The sequence below is a fragment of the Bos mutus genome, chromosome 6, assembly GCF_027580195.1.
Source record: "Bos mutus isolate GX-2022 chromosome 6, NWIPB_WYAK_1.1, whole genome shotgun sequence".
In the NCBI taxonomy this organism is placed as follows: Eukaryota; Metazoa; Chordata; class Mammalia; order Artiodactyla; family Bovidae; genus Bos; species Bos mutus.
Window position 1 is genome coordinate 90,695,107 of NC_091622.1, and position 23,727 is coordinate 90,718,833.

At 37.8% G+C, this 23,727-nt stretch overlaps 1 protein-coding gene across 1 annotated transcript in view; it reads right to left on the reverse strand.

Moving 5' to 3' along the window:
* Positions 1–23,727, reverse strand: part of NUP54 (nucleoporin 54) — a 33,061-nt gene extending 9,334 nt beyond the window's left edge. The window contains exons 1-8 of the mRNA XM_005899158.2: positions 23,056–23,727; positions 19,375–19,458; positions 19,131–19,283; positions 11,089–11,315; positions 9,222–9,409; positions 8,317–8,513; positions 6,564–6,618; positions 6,051–6,144 (exon numbers count right to left, since the gene is read on the reverse strand). Coding sequence (XP_005899220.2) covers positions 6,051–6,144; positions 6,564–6,618; positions 8,317–8,513; positions 9,222–9,409; positions 11,089–11,315; positions 19,131–19,283; positions 19,375–19,458; positions 23,056–23,122 — 1,065 coding nt within the window. The 5' untranslated portion in view covers positions 23,123–23,727. The remainder of the gene's footprint in view (positions 1–6,050; positions 6,145–6,563; positions 6,619–8,316; positions 8,514–9,221; positions 9,410–11,088; positions 11,316–19,130; positions 19,284–19,374; positions 19,459–23,055) is intronic.

Consider the following 23,727-nt stretch of genomic DNA (forward strand, 5'->3'; position numbering starts at 1 on the left):
ATAAAAGATGAACTCCTGAAATTCAAAAAGAAAAGATATTCAGTCCATCAGAAAAACAGGCAAACAATATGAACAATTTTGATCTAGACCGAATGACTAGATACATGCCGCTTTCTCTTTCCTGTTGAAGATAGATGTAAAATGAACAGAATGCATGGGCAACCATCTGAGGACTCTGAATTTGAAGTACCACTGAACTAGCGGTGAGTTTACCGTAATGTTGCCCTCAGTTTGGTTTCAACACAGCCCAAAACCTAGAAGTGGGCATCATGCTGATAACTCCAAGAAAACCTATTACCTCTGGTGCAAGGAGATACATTATGGTATACAGAGAAGAGTTTCTCACTGTTAACACTAGTAATTTGGGCCAGATAATTCAGTGGTACTGTTCTGTACACTGTAGGATGTTTATCAGAATCCTGGCTTCTACCTGCTAGATAACTGTAGCACACACCACCATCACGACCACAACCACCACCCTCGCCCAGCTGTAACAACCGAACAAGTGTCTGGATACTGCAAAATCTGTCCCGGGGGACAAAATCATCACCACACACCCCAATAAGATCTACACTCAACCAATTACTAAAACAAATGATAGGTGAAATGACAATAAATTAAAAACAGAATACTAAAAAATGTCCAAATAACCCAGAAGAAAACAAAAAAGAGGAAAGAGAGGAAAGAAAAACAGAGCGAACAGTTAACAGTAAGATTGCAGGCCTAAATCTAAATTTTATGCTACCTACAAAAAACTTACTTCAAACATGATAAAGGTAAGTTAAAAGGATGGAAAAGATACAAAATCACTAGTCAAAAGAAAGCTAGAGTGGCTTTATGTGATATCAGAGAAAGCTGACTTCCAAGCAAAGATAATTGCTAAGCATAAAGAGGAACATTATGGTGTATGCCAAGAAAATATAACAATCCTAGATACATATGTACCTAACAGCAAACCTGAAAGGAGAAAAAGACAAATCCATAACTACAGCCAGAGACTTCAACTGTCCTCTTAAAATAGAACTTGTAGGGCTTCCCTGGTGGTTCAGTGGTTAAGAATCCACTTGCCAATGCAGGAGACATGGGTTTGATCCCTGATCTGAAAAGATCCCACATTCCACGGAGTGACCACGACTGTGCCCACAACTGTTAAGCCTGTGCACCACAAACGAAGCCACTGCAATGAGAAGCCCACATACCACAAAGCTAGAGCAGCCCTCGCTCTCTGCAACTGGAAAAGGCCATGTAGCAGTGAAGACTCGGCAGAACCAAAAATAAACAAATTAATTAAAAAAAATAATCAGTAGAAAAATCAACAAGAACTTAGAAGAACTGAGCAATCTATCAAACGGATCTCACTGACACCAACAGAAGACTCCAAGAACAGCAGAACACACATTCTTTTCATAGGCCTATTGATTAAAACCTTTACAAAGTTAAAAGAACTGAAATCATAACAAAAGTTCTCTGACCATAACAGAGTTAGACTAGATAACAACAGAATAAAAGGAAAATCTCCAAACACTTAAACCACAATAGTCAAATAGAACCATCAAAGGAAATAAAAAATATGGCACCTCTCTGGTGGTCCAATGGTTAAGACTCCGAGCTCCCAATGCAGGGGGCCTGGGTTCGATCCCTGGTCAGGGAACTAGGTCCCACGTGATGCAACTAAGAGTTCACATGCCACAACTAAAGATCACACGCGCCTCAAGGAAGATGAACGATCCTGTGTGCCGCAACTGGGGCCCGACACAGACAAATTTAAAAAAAATTTTAATGAATCAAAGATGACAAATACAACATTATCAAAATTTGGGGGATTCAGGTAAAGCAGTACTTAGAAGAAAATTAATAGCATCAAATGCCTTTATTAGAAGTCTCAATACCCTAAGCTGCTACCTTAAGAGACTAGAAAAAGAAGAGAAAAATAAACCCAAAGCAAGTAGAATAAAGGAAATGGTTAAGAGCCAAAATTTATAAAACTGTAAACAGAAAACTAGAAAAAAAGTAAAACCAAGAACTTGCTCTTCGAAAAGATCAATAAAATTGACAAACTTCTAGTAAAACTGACAAAAATAAGCACAAATAATAGCTTCTTTGTCCTTACTTTCAAAAACTTTGGTCACACCCCATTTATAGTACTATGCACAACTCATTTTAAAAGTGATGCCAATAAATTCAGTGTACCTAGTCTAAGATAATCAGTCTGATTTCTGGTGTTGACCATAGGGTGATGTCCATGTGTAGAGTCTTCTCTTGTGTTGTTGGAAGAGGGTGTTTGCTATGACCAGTGCGTTCTGGCAACTCTATTAATAGTCTTTGCCCTGCTTCATTCCATATTCCAAGGCCAAATTTGCCTGTTACTCCAGGTGTTTCTTGACTTCCTACTTTTGCATTCCAGTCCCCTATAATGAAAAGGACATCTTTTTTGGCTGTTAGTTCTAATAGGTCTTGTAGGTCTTCATAGAACTGTTCAGCTTCTTCAGAGTTACTGGTTGGGGCATAGACTTGGATCACCGTGATACTGAATGGTTTGCCTTGGAAACGAACAGAGATCATTCTGTTGTTTTTGAGATTGCATCCAAGTACTGCATTTCGGACTCTTTTGTTGACCATGATGGCTACTCCATTTCTTCTAAGGGATTTCCACCCACAGTAGTAGATATAATGGTCATCTGAGTTAAATTCACACATTCCAGTCCATTTGAGTTTGCTGATTTCTAGTATGTCAACGTTCACTCTTGCCATCTCCTGTTTGACCACTTCCAATTTGCCTTGATTCATGGACCTAACATTCCAGGTTCCTATGCAATATTGCTCTTTACAGCATCGGACCTTGCTTCTACCACCAGTCACATCCACAACTGGATATGTTTTTGCTTTGGCTCCATCCATTCATTCTTTCTGGAGTTATTTCTCCACGATCTCCAGTAGTATATTGGGCACCTACTGACCTGGAGTTCCTCTTTCAGTATACTATCATTTTGCCTTTTCATACTATTCATGGGGTTCTCAAGGCAAGAATACTAAAGTGGTTTGCCATTCCCTTCTCCAGCCAAAGATGGAGAAGCTCTATACAGTCAGCAAAAACAAGACTGGGAGCTGACTGTGGCTCAGATCATGAACTCCTTGTCACCAAATTCAGACTTAAATTGAAGAAAGTAGGGAAAACCACTAGACCATTTAGGTATGACCTAAATCAAATCCCTTATGATTATACAGTGGAAGTGAGAAATAGATTTAAGGCACTAGATCTGATACACAGAGTGCCTGATGAACTGTGGATGGAGGTTCGTGACACTGTACAGGAGACAGGGACCAAGACCATCTCCATGGAAAAGAAATGCGAAAAAGCAAAATGGCTGTCTGAGGAGGCCTTACAAATAGCTATGAAATGAAGAGAAGCAGAAAGCAAAGGAGAAAAGGAAAGATATTCCCATTTGCATGCAGAGTTCCAAAGGATAGCAAGGAGAGAGAAGCAGAGTTCCAAAGAATAGCAAGGAGAGAGAAGAAAGCCTTCCTCAGGGATCAATCCAAAGATATAGAGGAAAACAACAGAATGGGAAAGACTAGAGATCTCTTCAAGAAAATCACAGATACCAAGGGAACATTTCATGCAAAGATGGGCTCGATAAAGGACAGAAATGGTATGGGCCTAACAGAAGCAGAAGATATTAAGAAGAGGTGGCAAGAATACACAGAAGAACTGTACAAAAAAGATCTTCACGGCCCAGATAATCATGACGGTATGATCATTCACCTGGAGCCAGACATCCTGGAATGTGAAGTCAAGTGGGCCTTAGAAAGCATCACTATGAGCAAAGCTGGTGGAGGTGATGGAATTCTAGTTGAGCTATTTCAAATCCTGAAAGATGATGCTGTGATAGTGCTGCACTCAATATGCCAGCAAATTTGGAAAACTAGCAGTGGCCACAGGACTGGAAAAGGTCACTTTTCATTCCAATCCCAAAGAAAGGCAATGCCAAAGAATGCTCAAACCACCGCACAATTGCACTCATCTCACACACTAGTCAAGTAATGCTCAAAATTCTCCAAGCCAGGCTTCAGCAATACGTGAACCGTGAACTTCCAGATGTTCGAGCTGGTTTTAGAAAAGGCAGAGAACCAGAGATCAAATTGCCAACATCTGCTGGATCATGGAAAAAGCAAAAGAGTTCCAGAAAAACATCTATTTCTGCTTTATTGACTACGCCAAAGCCTTTGTGTGGATCACAATAAACTGTGGAAAATTCTGAAAGAGATGGGAATACCAGACCACCTGACCTCCCTCTTGAGAAATTTGTATGCAGGTCAGGAAGCAACAGTTACAACTGGACATGGAACAACAGACTGGTTCCAAATAGGAAAAGGAGCACGTCAAGGCTGTATATTGTCACCCTGCTTATTTAACTTATACGCAGAGTACATCATGAGAAATGCTGGACTGGAAGAAGCACAAGCTGGAATCAAGATTGCCGGGAGAAATATCAATAACCTCAGATATGCAGATGACACCACCCTTATGGCAGAAAGTGAAGAGGAACTAAAAAGCCCCCTGATGAAAGTGAAAGAGGAGAGTGAAAAAGTTGGCTTAAACTCAACATTCAGAAAACTAAGATTATGGCATCTGGTCCCATCACTATATGGGAAATAGATGGGCAAACAGTGGAAACAGTGTCAGACTTTATTTTTCTGGGCTCCCAAATCACTGCAGATGGTGACTGCAGCCATGAAATTAAAAGATGCTTACTCCTTGGAAGGAAAGTTATGACCGACCTAGATAGCATATTCAAAAGCAAAGACATTACTTTGCCAACAAATGTCCGTCTAGTCAAGGCTATGGTTTTTCCAGTGGTCATGTATGGATCTAAGAGTTGGACTGTGAAGAAAGCTGAGCACCAAAGAATTGATGCTTTTGAACTGTGGTGTTGGAGAAGACTCTTGAGAGTCCCTTGGACTGCAAGGAGATCCAACCAGTCCATCCTAAAGGAGACCAGTCCTGGGTGTTCATTAGAAGGACTGATGCTGAGGCTGAAACTCCAATACTTTGGCCACCTCATGGGAAGAGTTGCCTCATTGGAAAAGACCCTGATGCTGGGAGGGATTGGGGGCAGGAGGAAAAGGGGATGACAGAGGATGAGATGGCTGGATGCTATCACCGACCTGATGTACCTGAGTTTGGGTGAAGTCCAGGAGTTGGGATGGACAGGGAGGCCTGGCGTGCTGCAATTCATGGGGTTGCGAAGAGTCGGACACGACTGAGCAACTGAACTGAACTGACGGAGTCTAAGATAAGGCCTGGGTATCATGTAACATTCAAAAACCATGTTGGAATTTTTAGCCAGATAAAATACTAAGAAGAAAAAAATGATCATGATGTTCAAATATCTATAGGGATGTCATAGAAACATAGTGGTTACCTACAAAGCATGCCTGAGAAAATGGATATAAATTATAGTAAGACAGATTTTGAGTCAATGTAAGAAAGAGAACCAGCATCAATCAGTGAGCTGACAAAGAAATGGGTTGCTTCATAAAACAGAAGCGCTTCATTACTCAAATAGAGTCTGAATGAATATCTAATTAGGAGTTTCACATAAGAGGACTTGGAGGTGACCTCTAGAACCTTTAAGCATTTGATTACAAAAGTCTACTTTAAAAATGTTAAGATTTAAGCATTCAGTAATTTAAAATTTGCTTCGTTAACCTATGATTATAATGTACTATGACAACACAATCATAATTGTAGCCCTCATTTTTATAAGGCCCCATAAATAAAAGTGTTTAATAAAATAATCTTTTCAATTCCAGCCAAAGAATCAATAAGTCTATTTGCTAAAGTCAACAATTCTAAACTCATTGTTAAATCAGATTTACATGATTTTTGGAGGCTCTATAAATAAGTTGTGTAAAAGTATAATTGTTAATTTGTAGTATACACTATACTGTTTCTCGTAAGACAAAACAGTAACTAAAACACATGGTAAGAACCAAGGTCTGTAACCCTCTACTACTCCTAGGCCCAGAGAACGAAGCTAGATCCTTACATCTAATCTGGTCTGATGCTGCTTAGTCATCTGATCTTGAACCTTCAGTCTTCGAAGAAGTTCTTTGAAACCCACCATTGGTACAGGAATTAACCTGAAGAAACACAAATAGTCAATTTTCAGACCAAAGCCTATATTATTACAAAATACAAGGTAAGGTTTTCATAATAACATTCCTGTAATTTACATTTCTAGGGTTAAAAGGCAGATCTATGACTATGAAATCAAGTGTTACACCACAGAGATTTCATCCAATCTGATTTTATGAGTGAGGAAATACAGTGTGGTCAAAATCTGCAGTATTAAATGCACATATATAATTAGGGCACTATGACTCAGATTTTAATCTTTTCGCCACACGATGTGGCCTGATTATAATCAGCATTCTTTAAAAAAGAATGAAAAGGAAGATAAACTCACTTTAAATGTAAGAATTATAGTTAACAGCTTGCATCTGCTTCCCTGGTAGTAAATATTAGTCTGTATATAAAAACAAGATGAAGATACACTTACTTTTCAGAATCAGGGTTATCCACCTTGGCTTGTTCCCAGATAATAGGATCAACACCTACCATAAAAAAGAAATATTTTTTCTAAAAGGAACTATTTCCCATTTTTATAATATTTGTATGGGAAAGGCCCTCCTAAAGTGAGACACAAAACCTAAAATCTATAATGAAAAATGATTGTCAAATATGACCATAACAAGAACAAAAAATTGTTTTGTAGGATACAGCTTAAAAAAAAAAAAAGTACCTCAAAAGCAAGTATCTATAATAGGATAATAGATTAATCTCCAGAATATAGGAAGAGCTCCTCTAAATCACAAAGACAAAAAATTAAATAGAAAATGGGCAAAGAACATGAATAGGTAATTCACAAATATTATAAATGTGGCTAATATACAAAAAGCTGGTCAACTTTAGTAATAGGGAAATGCAAATGAAAGTAAGTATTAACTTTTTGCCAAAAGAGTGGAAAAATTAAAGAGACTGATTATCTCCATTGTTGGCAAAAATAGAGCAGAATGAGAAAACATTAGAAAAATAAAAAATGTGAGGAAAAGTAACACATTCCTATTATGAATGTAAATGGCTGAACTTGCTCTGGAGGGCAATTTGGCAGTACCTAAGAACAATACATAAAGTACTGCCGACCCTCTGATATCTGCAGAGGGTGGGGTTCAGGACCCACCCCACTCCCTGCAGATGCTCAAGTCCCTTGTAAGAAAGGGTATAGTATTAATAATATTTGCATATAACCTACACCCATCCTACCATACACTTTAAATCACTTGTGCGTTACTTATAATACCTAATACAATGAAATGCTATGAAAATAGCTGCCAAGGTACAGCAATTCAAGTTTTGTTTTTTTGGAACTTCCTAAAATTTATTTCCTGTTTTGGACCTGTGGTTAGTTGAAGGTGCAGATGTGGAGCCCCGGATACAGAGGGCTGACTGTATACATAATCTGGACTTGAAAATTTCACTACCAGGAATCTATTCTTAAAAAAAATACATTGCTGTGCATTTTAAGACAAGTTTACAAGGAGGTTAACTGTTACATAGTTTATAATAGTGCAAAGGTAGAAATAGCCTAGAGGTTAAATCCAGTAAGGTACATCCACAGTATTCCACGCAGTTTTTTAAAAAGAGTAAGATTTATCTTTATGTACTGACATGGAAAGCATTAAGGAATACTATAAGCAGAAAGGCAGGTTGTAGTAAATGTGTAGTTCAGAATTCCTTTTTCAAGGACTTTATATATAAATATAGACAGAAATGCTTACATTAAAATCACAGATAAAGGATTGATAAAGTTCAATAAGTTATTAATAGTAGTTACTTCTGCGGAAGAGGTAAAGATCTGTCACTCAGTCAGTTGAGATATGCCATCTGGAATCTTTTACAGTGAGAACACATTCAGGTTTTACCTGAATACTCAGTTAAAATAAGACATAAGCTAAACAAAAATAAAATATTAAGACTGAATTATCTTTGGGTAGATGGATTATGGGCTATTTTCCTTTAGTTCATCACTGCCCAACAAAATTTCTAACAAACATAATTAGCTATACAATACAAAAAATTAAATAAATGAATAAGTACAATAAGAACATTCAAACCTACGTCCCAAATAAGCAGACGTGATAGGCTGACACTGGTTTCATTAACATTAATAACCAAGCAACAGCTCCCCAAATAGAGGAAGCATGTATTTCCAAACTTTTCATTTCCTCAACCCCATGACTCTGGAGACATACCAGCAGGAGGATTCTGTAAAAGCTGTTTGATCTGTGCAGGAGAAAGCTCTGTTCTAGTCATAGAAAGGGTTACACCAAGTTGCTGCAATTGTGTTTTAATATTGGTTTGTTCAAAATGGGCATACAATGTTGTAGCTGGAACTCTTCTCGAAGTACCATTTGGAGAACGTTCAACAACATAAATGACAACTTCTGTCCTGGGGGAAAGATAACCAAGTTATAAAATACGGAGCATATAACTCACAGCCACAAATATTAACGCAGTATGTGACTTTAGAAGGGTGCTAGCTGAATTCAGAAATGAGACAGACAAATAAGATGTTATCTGTAAAGGTATGTTTAGCTGCAAGTCCTATTTTAATTTTTTTTCCCCACCAGAATCAAGAAATACTTTGGAGATTCTGTTGAAACTTAATGGTTGCTTCATTGCAGTTTATAGAACAAAAAGTAAAATCTGATTTCAGTTCCTATATCTCACTAATAATTCTTCTAACCCAAAATATTCTAAAGCAAATGTCTTGCCACTAAGTATGACAATTATACACAGGACAAGGGAAGTTAGTATTTATCCATGAATGAACATGAACAGTCATCAGTTAAAACACTGCAGTAACATCTTTGTGGCCCCTGATTTGCACACAGCCACGATTATGTTTCCTCCTGTTTCTAAAGGAAAAATCAAAGAAATTATTAGCATCTAATAAGTTAAGAAACCCAAGATTAAGAAAAAGACTTTTAAATAAATGTTTCTATAAATACTGAAGAATCACTAGCTAAGAAATAACATTCTGCTTTGAGATTTAATGTGTGCTTTAACAACAAAAACACTGTTTTTGTTGTGTTGTTGATCACTCTTTTTGAGCCAAGGTACACAGAAACAAATAGAACATTTAATGTATACTTACTGATCATCTGGCAATGTTTTAATACCCTCTACGTTTACAGTAAGGGTCTGGTTTCCTCCCAAAACTTTATGCAATGATTCTACCAATTGCTGTTGCTGGCTTCGAATATCTGTTTCTTTTTTGTTGAAAACTAAAACCACTAGCCCATCTTCATCTTTATTATTGGGCATGCAACTATAACCTACAGCCTGTGGAATGACAAAACAATATCAAAAACATGTACAGATCTCAAATCAAGTGTTTAATATTAACAGCTTACTATCTGCTAAAATGGGAAAAACAGCTTAATGTCTGGTAACGAAGGAACTATGTAATGATTCCTCCCGCCACTCTGTGCCCTAGGAGGTCACAAGATTACAAAGAGAAACTTTCTTACCCAAGAATAACATAGAGAGTGAAATTAAAATTTTCTCTCCTACAGAGTAACTAAATAGCTTTCTCCTCTGAAAACTGATACCCATTGTTGGGTGTTTCTGAACACTGTGGAAACAACTCTGCATGCCATAAATACGACTGCCAAAGTCATGGATCAAATGTAACTTACTTTTTACTATCTATCTGACTCATGGAATTTAAGCAAAGTTTAAAGACATATAAAGAAATGATTTACTAAATAAATACTTTTAAAGTACCATAATAATACCATCAACTTATAAATGCTACAAAGAATGTCTACATTATTTTATGGTTTCATGTAATATAGAACACATTAGCTGTTTACATAATTTATTAAATATGACAAACTATACTTTTTTAGAATTATTCTTTTAGACATAAGTCTTTTTTCTCTTTTGTCATCATTTATAATGCAATTTTTAAAAAAGAATCTAAACTCACTTTAGACTACTTCACTATGCATTTTACCATATGTATATTAATATAGCAATTATAAAAAAATTAAATTGTTATATTCAACCTATGTCTACTACATATCTCTTAATATTAAATTTTCAACTATATACACTCAAAAGACATACTTTCTTTTTGCAGAGAGATGAGATAGAGATATTCTCTAACAAGATAGGTTGGTCCCTTTTTGTTGTTTAGCCATGTTCAAAGGTCTAATTTTCAGCCTTGCAATTCCAAACACCGACTTATATACACAATGATTAGGTTTAAGAGGCTGACATAGGCCAACAAAACTTGAAGAATATGGGAATATGTAATGATTCTTTCCACCAATCTGTGCTCTAAGATCACATAATTACAAAGAGAAACTTTCTTTGTAATTATTTAAAATGTAATATTTTAAATTTAAAAATTTTAAAATGTATTTAAAAATGTAAAAAATTTTAAAATGTAATCCTGTTTCCCAGGAACAACATTAACCTAGGGAGCGAAATTAAACTTTCCTTGGATTGCCACGTAAACTGAACTGTAATACGCTAATTTTTTATGAAAAATACATCACCAAGCTGACCTAAGTACTCTCACTGACTGACGAGCAGAATGTCTAAGAAGTTAAATTCAAACAAGAAAGTTGTTTGGTAGGCATGGAATCAGAACAAAGAAAATGGACCATATTGTTGTAATGGCTTTCACATCCAGCTGAATTCTAGTTTTGGGTCTCCCCTTTACAGGTGCCAAGCAGACCATTTAACATTTTTTTCCTGTTAAAAACGACACTCTAGTCACACTTTTCTTCAGTCATATCCTAGCCATCTCAATCACACATACATAAGAAATTACTCAATTTTATCTCAATTTCATATTTCTGTACTTTTAAAACCAAAGTGTTGTTACTGTACCATGTTCACCAAGTACTAAAAAAAAAACACCAAGCAATTGTTTCCTTAGTATTACTTTAACCCAAATATCACATTCTCTCATACACTCTTCAAGTGATGATCAAAAGCAGTATCAATACCTTAAACCGGCAAAAGGGATTTTCTAGTGTGAATTCCACGGGTGGAATGTTATTGTTGAAATATCCTTTTCCTGTTCCCCAGAAGGCTTGTAGTTGATTCCATTTTGCCAAAATAGCATCTCTCTCATCTCCCAGTAGTGTTGGAGCAGAAAGGGCACTTGCAGTATTTATCAGCTGGTTGGACTGGGCAGGAGCTTGTGTAGGCTGACTGAAGAGACCACCTAATGCTAAAAATTTAGCCCCCAATTAGTTTTTTTTTTTTTAATCAATCAATTCAGATGCTAGATACAGTTAGCAGAATAAACCCCACCACCTCACCCCAAAAGATCCACATCTTAATCCCCAGAACCTGTAAATATGTTACCTTGCACAGAGAAAGGGACTTTGCAGACATGATTCAATTAATTAAGCTGAGACCATCCTGGATTATCAGAGTGAGTTCAACATAATATAAGCATCCTTAAAAGGGAAGAGGAAGGTCAGAGTCAAAGTGAGATTTGCAGATGCTATGCTGCTAGCTTTGAAGATGGGGAAAGGAGCTATAAGCCAAGAAATGTGGACTCCAGAAGCTGGACAAGGCAAGGGAATGGATTCTCTCCCAGAGCCTCCAGAAGTAATGCAGTCTTCTCAGTGCCTTGATTTTAGCTCAGTGAAAGTTTTTTCTGGTTTTCTGATCTCCAGAACTGTAAGGTAGTATGTTTTAAGTTATAAAGCTTGTGACATTTAGCTACGGCAATAATAGAAAACTAATATGCTAGGACAATCTTTATAATGTCAAAGTGGCATGTCTAATATCATCTTAATGCAACCAGTTCCATTAGACACAAATTAGATTCATGAATTAATACTAGACCCACACCAAAAAAAGGTTAAAGTCTGTGAAGTTGCAGAATTATTTTTTAAAACAACATTTACTACTGTTATATTTATACAATATATACAAATTGGAGGACACAAAATAAGCAAAAAGAATAATTATATCAATGTCATGTAATATCAGCTTAATAAACAATTTCATTTTCTTAGTGCAAAGAAATATATAGTGAAAAAAAATCAACAAATGGACAAATCCTAAGCTAAAGCTTTAGCTGGCTGTGTAACTTTAGACAAGTCACTTACCCCGTGTTACAATTTAAAGAAGGGCTGAGTTGTTAGATCAGTATTTCCAGAGTGCTAGATAAGGAAATAACCTTGGTACATGAAACTATAGATGTCAAGCAATAGTGGAATCACTAAATGAAGTAAATCATATAACAAAAACTTCTTTTAATTAATTATATATATAATTGTCATCTCATGTCATCTGCTTATCTCACTTTGTAACAAAGGGGCGAACAAATCTAAGACTCAAGAGCTTAAGCAAAGGTATCAAGCTAGAATTCACACTATTATATTTTCTGTGGACTTAAGTTCAATTATTGTTTCTTTATAGCAAGTGATACTGGTTTTCCATTTGTAGCAGTAGTATTAACTTTTCTTTCAAAATAAACACATTTAATGTTTAAAAGTAAATTGATTTAAAGAAAATTACTTAACAAGAATACAAATAGTATGTAGCTAAAAGAAAAATCATGAATACCAAAATGACCCAAGTTTTAGGACCACTATATTGGATGACATTTAAGTTTTCCTTCAGCTCTAAAGATTGTAAGTACCACAAGGCCAGTGGGCCTTCTACAGGGCTAAAGAGAGGCTGCTGTTACCCTCCACATGAGTATTATTAATTCCCAAATGGGCATTTATGAAAATGGAAAAGAAGTGGACGAGAAGCCAGAAGACTTGAATACTGATTTACTATAAGCTCTCTGTAGCCTCTAACACAAAATCCCTAGGCTTTATCATCCTCAGTTTTTAAGTAAGATTAGCAAACTATAATCTGTACTAATCTACACTTTACATTGGATTCCAACCACACTAGTCTACTCAGAGTGCACTAGCGAGTAGGCATTTGAGAAACACAAATAACAAAATCTAATAGATTCTTTGAAAGCCTTACCATATTAGACTTCTCACACCATTCTATCTTTTCAGGGCAGGGCCCTCATGCTATTGAAAATCTTCAGCTTTCATGGAATACATATCCTCCTTGAAAAACTATTCTCCCTTAGATTTCCTGACAATATAGTCTCCTGGTTTTATATATCATACATATATGTTAATACATACTTTCATTTATTCTTGCACCATGTATTCATTCAACAAGTATTTACTGAATACTTCCTAAGTGTCAGACAGAGAGGCAAGTCTTGTTTACCACCATATCCTTAGTTTTTGCCTCTCTGTCTGACACTTAGGAAGTATTCAGTAAATACTTGTTGAATGAATACATGGTGCAAGAATAAATGAAAGTATGTATTAACATATATGTATGATATATAAAACCAGGAGACTATATTGTCAGGAAATCTAAGGGAGAATAGTTTTTCAAGGAGGATATGTATTCCATGAAAGCTGAAGATTTTCAATAGCATGAGGGCCCTGCCCTGAAAAGATAGAATGGTGCAGGAGACCTGGGTTCAATCCCTGGGTTGGGAAGATCCCCTGGAGGAGGGCATGGCGGCCCACTCCAGTGTTCTGGCCTGGAGAATCCCCATGGACGGGGGAGCCTGGCGGCCTACAGTCCATGGGGTCACAAGGAGTCGGACATGACGGAGCAACTAAGCATAGCACAGAACAGTGTGTTAAAAAAAAAAAAAAAAAGAAGTAGAGGCCCTGAGAGTCCTAAATGAGGGAGCTAATCAAGCCTGGGGCAGGAGGGTCAAGAGAAGGCTACTCCATTAGAACTTCAGCTAAGGTCTAAAAGAAGTAGTCAGCCAGGCCAGGGGTAGCAGCAAAGAATAACAGCATATGCAAATCTATGTGTCAAAGAAGAGGGGAAGATGAGCTGGCAAAAGGAATATGGACTACTAAACAAGAGGGTAGGAGAAAAAAAAGATCAGACTATAACTGAAGCTGGGGGCTCACACAGGCCAAAAATGTGACAATCTCAGCATCAAAAAGAATAATGAATGTAACCAACTCAAACATATCCAATTTATTAATCTCATGCATTCAAAATGATAATTTTTAAAAGTAAAAGTAAAAAATTTAGAAAACTCTCAACTCCTTGGATACCACTGGACATAATCAAGAACCAAAAACTTCTTACAAATATTATCAATTAAAAAGAAAGAATTTATTATGCCTTTCCTATACAAATTCTATTTCAGGGTGACCAAGCAGTCTTGTGGGGAAAAGGGATAAAGAAAAACTCCTTTTACAGAAGAATTTCAGTGTGGAAGACAGGGCAGAATTAGAAAGTCACCATTCTGCAACTCCTAATAAAGTAAACGATGGAGGCGATGACCATCAATTAATGAGCGCATTACGTTAAGAATGATGGGGAACTTTATAGATCAGCTCTCACCACCTGAACCAACTGGTCAATCTTAGCATCTCTAAAGGAGACAGCCTCTTAACAGGAAGCACACAGCACCACCTGCAGAGTATTCATGCTAAAAAGTCAAACTTAATTCTTTATTACCTAAAAGCTAACTTCATTCACCAGAAATATGGGGCATAAAGTTAAATGATTCTACGAGGAAACAAAGAAATGTAGAATAGGGGATATTTCACAGCACAACTGGTTCAATTTCTTCAACAATTCATGAGCCAGGTTAAAAAAAAAAGAAAGAAACCTTAAGTAAGAAACTATCTATACTAAAAAGAATTCTCTATACTAACAGACATAACAAGAAAGTAAATGTGTGACTTTGGATCATGATTTCAACAAGCCAACTGAAGAAAACTTTACTGAGACATAAGGGGAAATCTGATTAAGACCTGGGTATTAGATGATACCAAGGAGTTGTGAGTTGGAATGACTCCATGGTTTTAAAGAGAAAAGTACAGTAAAGCAGTAAAATAAGTGTATGTTAGACTTTTTCACAATTTAAGAACAGTGGATGTTCAGTGGATTTGAGAGATTAATGACCTTAATTACTTGACTGGGCTTCTCTGACGGCTCAGATGGCAAAGAATCTGCCTGCAATGTGGGAGACCAGGGTTCGATCGCTGGGTCAGGAAGATCCCCTGGAGAAGGGGATATAATAGCCACTCCAGTATTATTGCCTGAAGAATTCTGTGGACAGAGGAACCTGGTGGGTTACAGTCCAGGAGGTTGCAAAGAGTCAGACACAACTGATCAACTAACACACACACTTGAATGGGTAAAGAAAGAATTTAGAAACCAAACAGTGTAGTCTAAGAGGTAACAGAAGATAGCAGCGGGGGATCTCATTCTTTTACATCTGTTCCAAGTAGATTATGAAGGGGAGAAGAGAGTGATAGGCAGCAATAGCTGAAGTGAGATGTGAAATAAAAGTTGTTTTGTTTTCACTGTTAAAAGAAAAAAAAGAAATTTCAGACTGTTTAAATGTGATGAGAATAATCCTTGGATAGAGAAGTTGAAGACTTTTTTTTGGTGGGGAGTAAGAGGTGGAATGGGGCAAGGGGTTGCTGGGAAAAATAATCCACAGCACAAGGGGCCGCAGAAGGTGGGAGGATATGAGATCCAAAGCACAGGTGCAAAGAGAAAAGAATGGATACAGAGGGAGATAAACTAGATTTGGCAATGGGCAGCTGAAGGAATTACAATGAGAGCTTTTGTTTTCTCCCTGAAGTAGAGGTCGAGGCCATCTGCTAAAAGTGAGAACAGAGAATTTGAGATTTGAAGAGAATAAAGGTTGAAAATAACTTATAGAAAGCAAGAGAATAATCTGAAAATAGAAACCTCACAGGATTACCAAGCAATGTTGAGGGCCCAACTTGGGTTGGTGATTAACAATTTGGAGGTACTATTCAATCTCCTGTACTGTATGATTTTTTCAAGCAGTATCTAAATAGATACCGGGCTTACACAGGCTTCATCTTGTTCTTTCAGGGAAACGTGATACAAGGATAAGAAAGTTTAGCATCTTGGTAAGAGTGACTGAAATGGAAGGACAAGGACTCTTAAGCTAGTAAGAAAGAACAGTGAAGGAGGTGATTAAGTGTAGAAAGTGTCAGTGGTCTAAACATCAAAACAAGGTCTAAAAACAGCTATGTTGAAAGTACCTGACAAGGTAGGCTTAAAGAGCAAAGGTTGTGGGATGTTTACATTAGTGAATTATGGAATTAGAACAGTTTCAGATGTTGCCAAAGTCCAAGGTAAGAATTGTGGCTAAAGTGAAATGGAGGTCTTCGGACTAAAACGCTGGTATGACTGTCTGAGTACATACGTACGTGAATGCTAAAATAACTCAGATTGACAGCACAAGTCGAAAAGCAAAACTCAGAAGAAGAAGATAGCGCTAAGTGGTGTCCAACTCTTGCGATCCCATAAATTATAGCCTGCCCGGTTCCCCTGTCCATGGGATTCTCCAGGCAAGAATACTGAGTGGGTTGCCATTTCTTTCTTCAGGGGAACTTCCTGATCCAGGAATTGAACCCAGGTCTCCTGCACTGCAAGCAGATGCTTTACTGACTGAGCCACTCAGCAAAACTCAGAGCCAGCTGCCAAAGTGTTCAATGAATAAGTACTGTCCAGGAACTCAGCAGATAACCGAGATTAGGCATATCAGAAGCAGTGTAATCAGACAGCAAGCACCTTGTACAAACAGGAGTTTTTAAAAAATGATGCAAAGTTTCACAATCTTTACAGAGTAAACTCAAACTCCTTACAACAGCAGGTCCCAAATTCACCACACTGTGCCAGGCATTCATGCCTTTGTCAATGTTAGTCCCTCTGCCTAGAATACCCTTTTCTGACTTTATCCAGCCATCTAAGTCCCTTAAGAGTCGCCTTTTCCTCTACATTCCAAAGCACTTTGTATGGTGTATTTTAGTGCTTTCACACATATATTTTTTATAACTGAATGTTTATTAGACAATCTAATTGAAAGTTTGTTACTCTATCTCCTTATAGACTATGAGTAACCTTATAAACCCAGTATATATACCCTATATACCCAGAGTCTTGACCTAACAACACACACTTAGAGGAGAATGAGCCCTTTCCATTCTGAAAATGAATACCACCAGATTCAAACTCCTGTTTTTCCAAAGACAAATAAGTGTAACTATAATAACATAGTTGAAGAGACTTCATGCCAAGAAACAAAGAAAAAACTTCATTTTTCCTTTCTTCTTCTTAACTATTTGGATTTCTACCTAACTTCCTATTGTTGCAGGAGGAGAGTAAGAAAGATATATTACTTTATTGTAACACAAGAATGAAAAATTCTATTTTCTTCATTTTATTGGTTAATAATTCTTGAAATTCATATTTAATAAGTTACTAAGCTTCAATGACTGAGTAGAGTGAATTCTAGCCAATCAATCAAGTCACCTAAGAAAAATGAAACAGAAGTGATTTTAGGAGGTAGCGAACTGCAGAAAAGCAAACGGAGCATTACAGACGAAGTCAAGGAACCTGTATCTGTTTTCCGGTACAACATCTCAGAAGACGTATGGACAAGGCACAATTCTCTCAGTTATCTCTCTCCATCTATAAAATGGAGGTAATAAGAGTTCTATTTCATAGAGTTCTTGTGATAATTAAATATACTAATCCATACAAGATAAAGGGCTTCCCTGGTGGCTCAGTTGTAAAGAATCTGCCTACAATGCAGGAGACCCAGGTTCAATCCCTGGGTCAGGAAGATTTCCCGGAGAAAAGAATGGCTACCCACTCCAGTATCCTTGCTTGGAGAATTTCATGGACAGAGGAGCCTGGTGGGCCACAGTCCATGGGGTCACAAAGAGTCGGACACAACTGAGTGACTAAGCATATAAGCATACATACATACATACAAGATAACCCTGGAACATACTGCCACACCAGCTAGTAAGGAAGTTATCAAAGACTAATTCTACACATGTACCAACATGACTTGGGAACCAACCTGAAGAGGCTTACACTGGCTAAAGATGGAACAATTTAAATATCAATATGGAAAATAGCAATGGACTGAAAAATATCAAATAATTTAAATACTTCAGTTCCTGATATTTAAAAAAAAGGTTACCTTTGGAGAAGAATAGGGAACCAAATCTTTATTTTGAAAGTTAGGAATAAAGGGAAATAATTATTCAAATAGTAGATGAGGAGAAGTTTCTCTTTACAGAAGTATTTCAACAAATAAAGGGAAAAGGAAGCACACAGTTGGAATGCCATTTGGCAACCCCTAATGAATTAATGGATCTTGGTAATCATCACCAATGGCCACTGGTAACATCACAAAAAATAGAGACAATCAGACATTATATGCCTCTTGATAAAAAAAATATAACACTATTTATAAAGTAGGCTTGCAAACAAAAAACTTAATGATCAATATAAATAACCCCTTACATCCAACCCAATTTACAAGAAATACAGAGGACAAAGGTATGTTAACTATACAAAAGGAATGCAATCATAAAGTCCTGACTGTCAACTTCTATAGGACAAATGATCTGATTTCATCAACAAATTGAAAAATAAAAAAGAAAACTAAAAAGGGGGACTTACAGAGATTTAAGACAAATCAAAGTGAACAATACTGTTCACACACTTGAGTAACAAAACCATAAAGAAAAGTAAGGAAGTGATCAACATAAAAACCAAAACTATTTCCTCTGATGGGGAAACGACTAGGAGAATGTGGAGGGTTTCTGAAGTGGCTGGTTAGGGTCCACCTCCTGACATGGGCAGTGGTTACAAAGGACATTCATCTTATAAACAATCCATGAAGCTGTATTTCTGTACAGCTTTACATACCTGTGTCATGTTTACGAACAACAAAAACTTTAATAGAATGACACTAAACACAGAGGTCTTATAATCATGCCAATCTGTCTTTTCCCCAGTTGCTATCATTATATTTGAACATGAGAAGTAGCTTTTGGAATCCTATGGAATATGATATTTATAACTCCTCCCCCAAAAAAGGTATCTACTCAAATGTTTTGAACAGTGACTAAATAATATTATCTACGTTGTTATGGTTTCATATCTGAAAATGAAAACCTCTTGTACTTACTAGTCTGTTGCTGCTGTTGCTGCTGCTGCGTATTAAATCCTCCAAATCCAAGTCCGGTCCCCAGACCAGTACCTAAGCCAGTACTAGTTCCAGTTGTCGTGCCAAAACCAGTCCCAAATCCAAAACCTTTGTTCTGAGTACTACCAAAGAATCCTTTGAATGAAAAATTAGCAATTTTAAGTTAAAAAAGATATCTGATCTGTAGCTCATTTTCTTCTACAAATGATATAAGATATCTTCTTACCAGTAGTGCCTGTGTTAGCTGGAGTAGAAAAGCTGAATGCAGAACTCGCTGTGGTAGACGTTGTCCCAAATCCTCCAAACCCACCTAATTAAAAAAGCATAAATAAAATAGAAATGAAGAATTTTTGAATACATACGAGGTAATTTCTTTTCCAAATTATGTAAGTATTTGCCACAATGCAATATATACCTTTCAACTAAAGAGGTGATTAAGTTATGGCTAAGAAAACATGTTAATAAGCCTATTTAGTCAGTGTTTGTGTACACTAAAATGACTATGTACTTTTAGAGCAGGGGTTGCAAATTCAAATGTCTACAAGACACAGGCTGTTAATATTAATGAAATAGGCTAGGTGTTTACTGACTGGTGGAACTGATCAATGTGGACAGTTTTTTTTAAAGGCAGCAGTTCCTAAATTCCAACAGATGACTGCTACAGGAGAATGGTAGTTGAGTAGTGTTTTATGTTCCCATTTTCCCCAAGAGAAATAGAAAAATTTAGATTTTTTAAATGTGAAATTTACATAATTTTAAACCCGAATTCAACTAATTTTTTGCAACTAATTCAAATATTTTTAAGACAGTGTGATAAACATCGTATCAGCAGACTGTGTTGCCAGTTTGCAACCTTGGTTTTGGTGAATTAATTTATATTCTAACTTACATTTCTACTTGGTCTCCATCAAGACTAAGCAACTTTTCAAATTAAACATACCAATATAATGACTTTTATACAACAAGAATGTTACCTCTTGAAGAGATACAGGAAAAAAAAAAAAAATCAAAGGCGGTAGTGGCCTCAAAGGAGAGCAGAGCCATCACCAGACCCTGCACCACAGTTTGGGAACTGACAGATACACAAATTTCATTTTCAGATAAATCTAAAGACAAAATTAATCTTTACCGATGCAACTTGACATATGAGTGGAGTGGAATGCTAGCCAATCTAAAATTGCTTTTTCTCCCCTTACTGTCAGAATTTGATTACCAATGAGATTGCCAAAAAAGACTTTTAAGACAGATGTTTGAACCATTAGTCCTCTCTGAGTTATACTACAGACTTTCTGGGATTCTAATTTTCAATCTCATATATTTCTGGCATAAGAGACAGAGATTCATTAATACTGTAATATAAGAGATACAAAAAGGAAAAAACTCACAGCCCATGATAGTCATCATATGATTCTGACTGGGAAAATTATTCAAGAGTAGACTACATGTTGCATCCAGGTACAACCAAATACTCTATTTATTTGCAGATTCTACTGTGGTACTGCAAACCACAAACATTTTGATAAAAATCACCTAAAATACTAAATATTGTTCCTAATCTTTTTCATTACTTCTAAGTGTCACAGAAAAACTAAGATATAGTCTGAATTGGCTATACGATAAAAGCACTGGTATCTTAACATGCTCCACAATATGAAAAATACTTATTAATAATAATGGATCTGCCAGGATATAAAATTTAAAAAGTAAACAAGAATTTCAATCAATCCTTTGCTGAAGACTAAGTTAATGAACGTACATAGAAGTAGTTAAAACAGTTATCACAACTCAAAACTTAACAGTGACAACTCCAAATGAACATGAAATCAAGCAAATACCAACTGGTTTATTTATTGTTCTTGAGTTACAAGCTGGGTGGGTTTGTTCGGAAACACAAATTTCAGAATAATGTTTCTGTTTTACCCAGTGCCAATTTTAAGCAAAGAAGGAAAAGTAAACATACCAAACAACAGTGATATGTGATCACTTTAAATATACCTTAATGATAACTGATTGTTTAATCTTTGGAATTACTCAAGTATTCTTCAAAAATGTTTTCAAATCAAATGCCAAGGTCATATTCACATTGCAGTAACAAGTGACTGCACAAAATGCCAGACTTCCAAATAGGTCTTAGGGAATAAATCATGATTACCAAATGCATATAATTGGCATGGGCATAAGTGGCATATGTTAGAGAATATGAACAATAAATTCATATACGAGCAGCTGAAGAACAAGACTTTTCTATAGGGTCATTGTATGCAAGGTACAGAGACCTACTTAAAATTTTTTCATATATATATATAGACACACATATTATAGTTTGTGTTTTGCAGAATTTTCAATGAGCTTCAAATGATCTATATAGATACAAAATCTTCAAAATTATCTTTTTTAGTGCAAAGATGTCTAGCCTACATTTTAGAAGTCAGTGCTACCTGAAAATACATTAAACTGCTCTGGTCATTTCTCAAAAAATCCAGTAAAGAACTGGGGATTCTTACTATAATTACATTATCTTACAGAAATGTATCCTAATCTGCTCAGTTTATTAAAGAAAGACATTATTATTATTATACAGATTAAAAAACAAGACAGGTTGCTGCTGTTCGTATAAGATTTGTTTCTCTCAGGAAAGACAAAGACAATCAAATGAAATTCCAATGAAAGATGCAGGAAAAATGGGGAAAAAAAATGACTGCAGGAGTCCAAGAATTCCAGGAAAACGGGCCTGACTGTTGAACTTATATTTTGAAGAGATATTTAATAATTTGGAAGACGTATTCCACTCAAAATAAAAATCCACTCCAATTTCATATCACTCGGAAGGTATATTCTACTCAATCAAATGCAAATTTAACAAAGGAATATTATATAATAACTTGCAAGACTTCCCCAAACCAAATCTTTTAAGAGTCAAAACCTAATACAAATGTTTTTGATTCGACGTTAGGAAATGATTTTCCTTTCCTTATTAAACAAGTCTCTGTTCTTTCTCAAACTCTGGAACCACAAAATATTCTTGGACTCCAGCTCCCAACATTCGTTACACAGACGACCCGCATATCTACCTGCACTTGCCAGACTGTTACCAAAATTGAACGGAGTCGCCGAGGTGGTAGAAACACCGAAATTCCCAATATTAAAGTTCACTGCAGGATTAGCAGTTAATCCGAAACCCCCAAAATTAAACCCACTGGCGGTGGAGTTGGCAGTCTCAAGCCCACCAAATCCTGATAGGCGTGCAGGCAAAGAAACAAACAATTTTAAAAGGGGAGAGAGGGAAGAAAAAAGAAAAAGAAAGCAAGATAAGGATTAGAAGAGTCTGCAGGAGGTTTCATAGAAGTGAACAAAGACAAACCCTGACTTTGCTCCAACATGAGTTAAGAAAGCCTAGGAGGCGGGGACAGGAGGAAGGGGCAGGAGTCTGCAGTCCCGCAGCGAGAAGCTAAAGGGCCAGGGCCAAGGGAGCCGCAGGGCAGCGCCTCAGGCTCCCCAGCCGGATCCTCGCCGAACCCAGCAGCGGGAAACCCTCGACGAGTTCGCCCAAGTCCCGGAGGCTGCGGCGGGGAGGGGAGGGAGGACGGGTCTCTGGCAAAGAGTGAGAGAAGCCTCCTCGGGTCTCTCCGAGCCCGACTCCCGGATGGCGGGAAACGAACCCTAGGAGGAGAGGGGCCTGCGGGGCCCCACCCGCGCGCGCGAGCACCGGGGTTGGGCCCCCATTCCTCCCGTGGCCTCCTCAGGAGCCGCCGTCGCCCGCTCGGCTGCCGCCCGCCCTTTTCCGAAGCCCCCAAAGTCTCCGCGCGGGCAGGAGACCCCAGGATCCCCAAGCCGAAGAGTCTCGGACGGAAGGGCCGGACCGAAGACCTCCCTCCTCGCCGGGAGAAGATCCGGGGCAGTCACTCACCCGCGGGAGCCGCGGTGGCTGCAGCGGTACCTGAAGTGCCAGACGGAGTACCAAAGTTGAAGGCCATGTCGCGGGAGCAGGGGACCAAGGTGCTGCTCCCGCGACACTCGGTGCACTCCGCTTTTCAGTCCGGCGAAGAAACCGCCTCCCGACCAGGGAGTTCCGCCTCTTTTCTGGCCTAGCCGTAGAGGCCGGAACGCTGGAAAGGCGTAGCGGCTGGAGGGTGGAGAGGGAACGCCCCCGGCCCGGCTAGCTTCCGGGAGCCTTGTGGCTTCACCCGGCGTGGAGCTTCACAGCCTAAGTGAGATACCGGGAAGCTTGCTGTGACCTGCCGCCCGAGAGCCTTTAAAAACGGCTTTTGGGAGGCCCCCTTGGGAAAGATGTGCAAGCAGGCTGAATGCCAGTGTCTAATGAAGACAGGGTAGGAAAGAAAGCTAAATCCTCCTCCGTAGTGGAAAGTCAATGTGAAAGTCGCATCCGACTCTGCGACCCCATGGACTGTAGCCCGGTAGGCTCTTCGTGGAATTCTCCAGGCAAGAAGCTGGAGTGGGTTGCCATGCCCTTCTCCAGGGGATTCCCGACCCAGGGATCGGACCCATTTCTGCGGCATTGCAGGCAGATTCTTTACCATTTGAGCTACCCGAGGACGCCCTTGGAGAGTCAATGGAACAT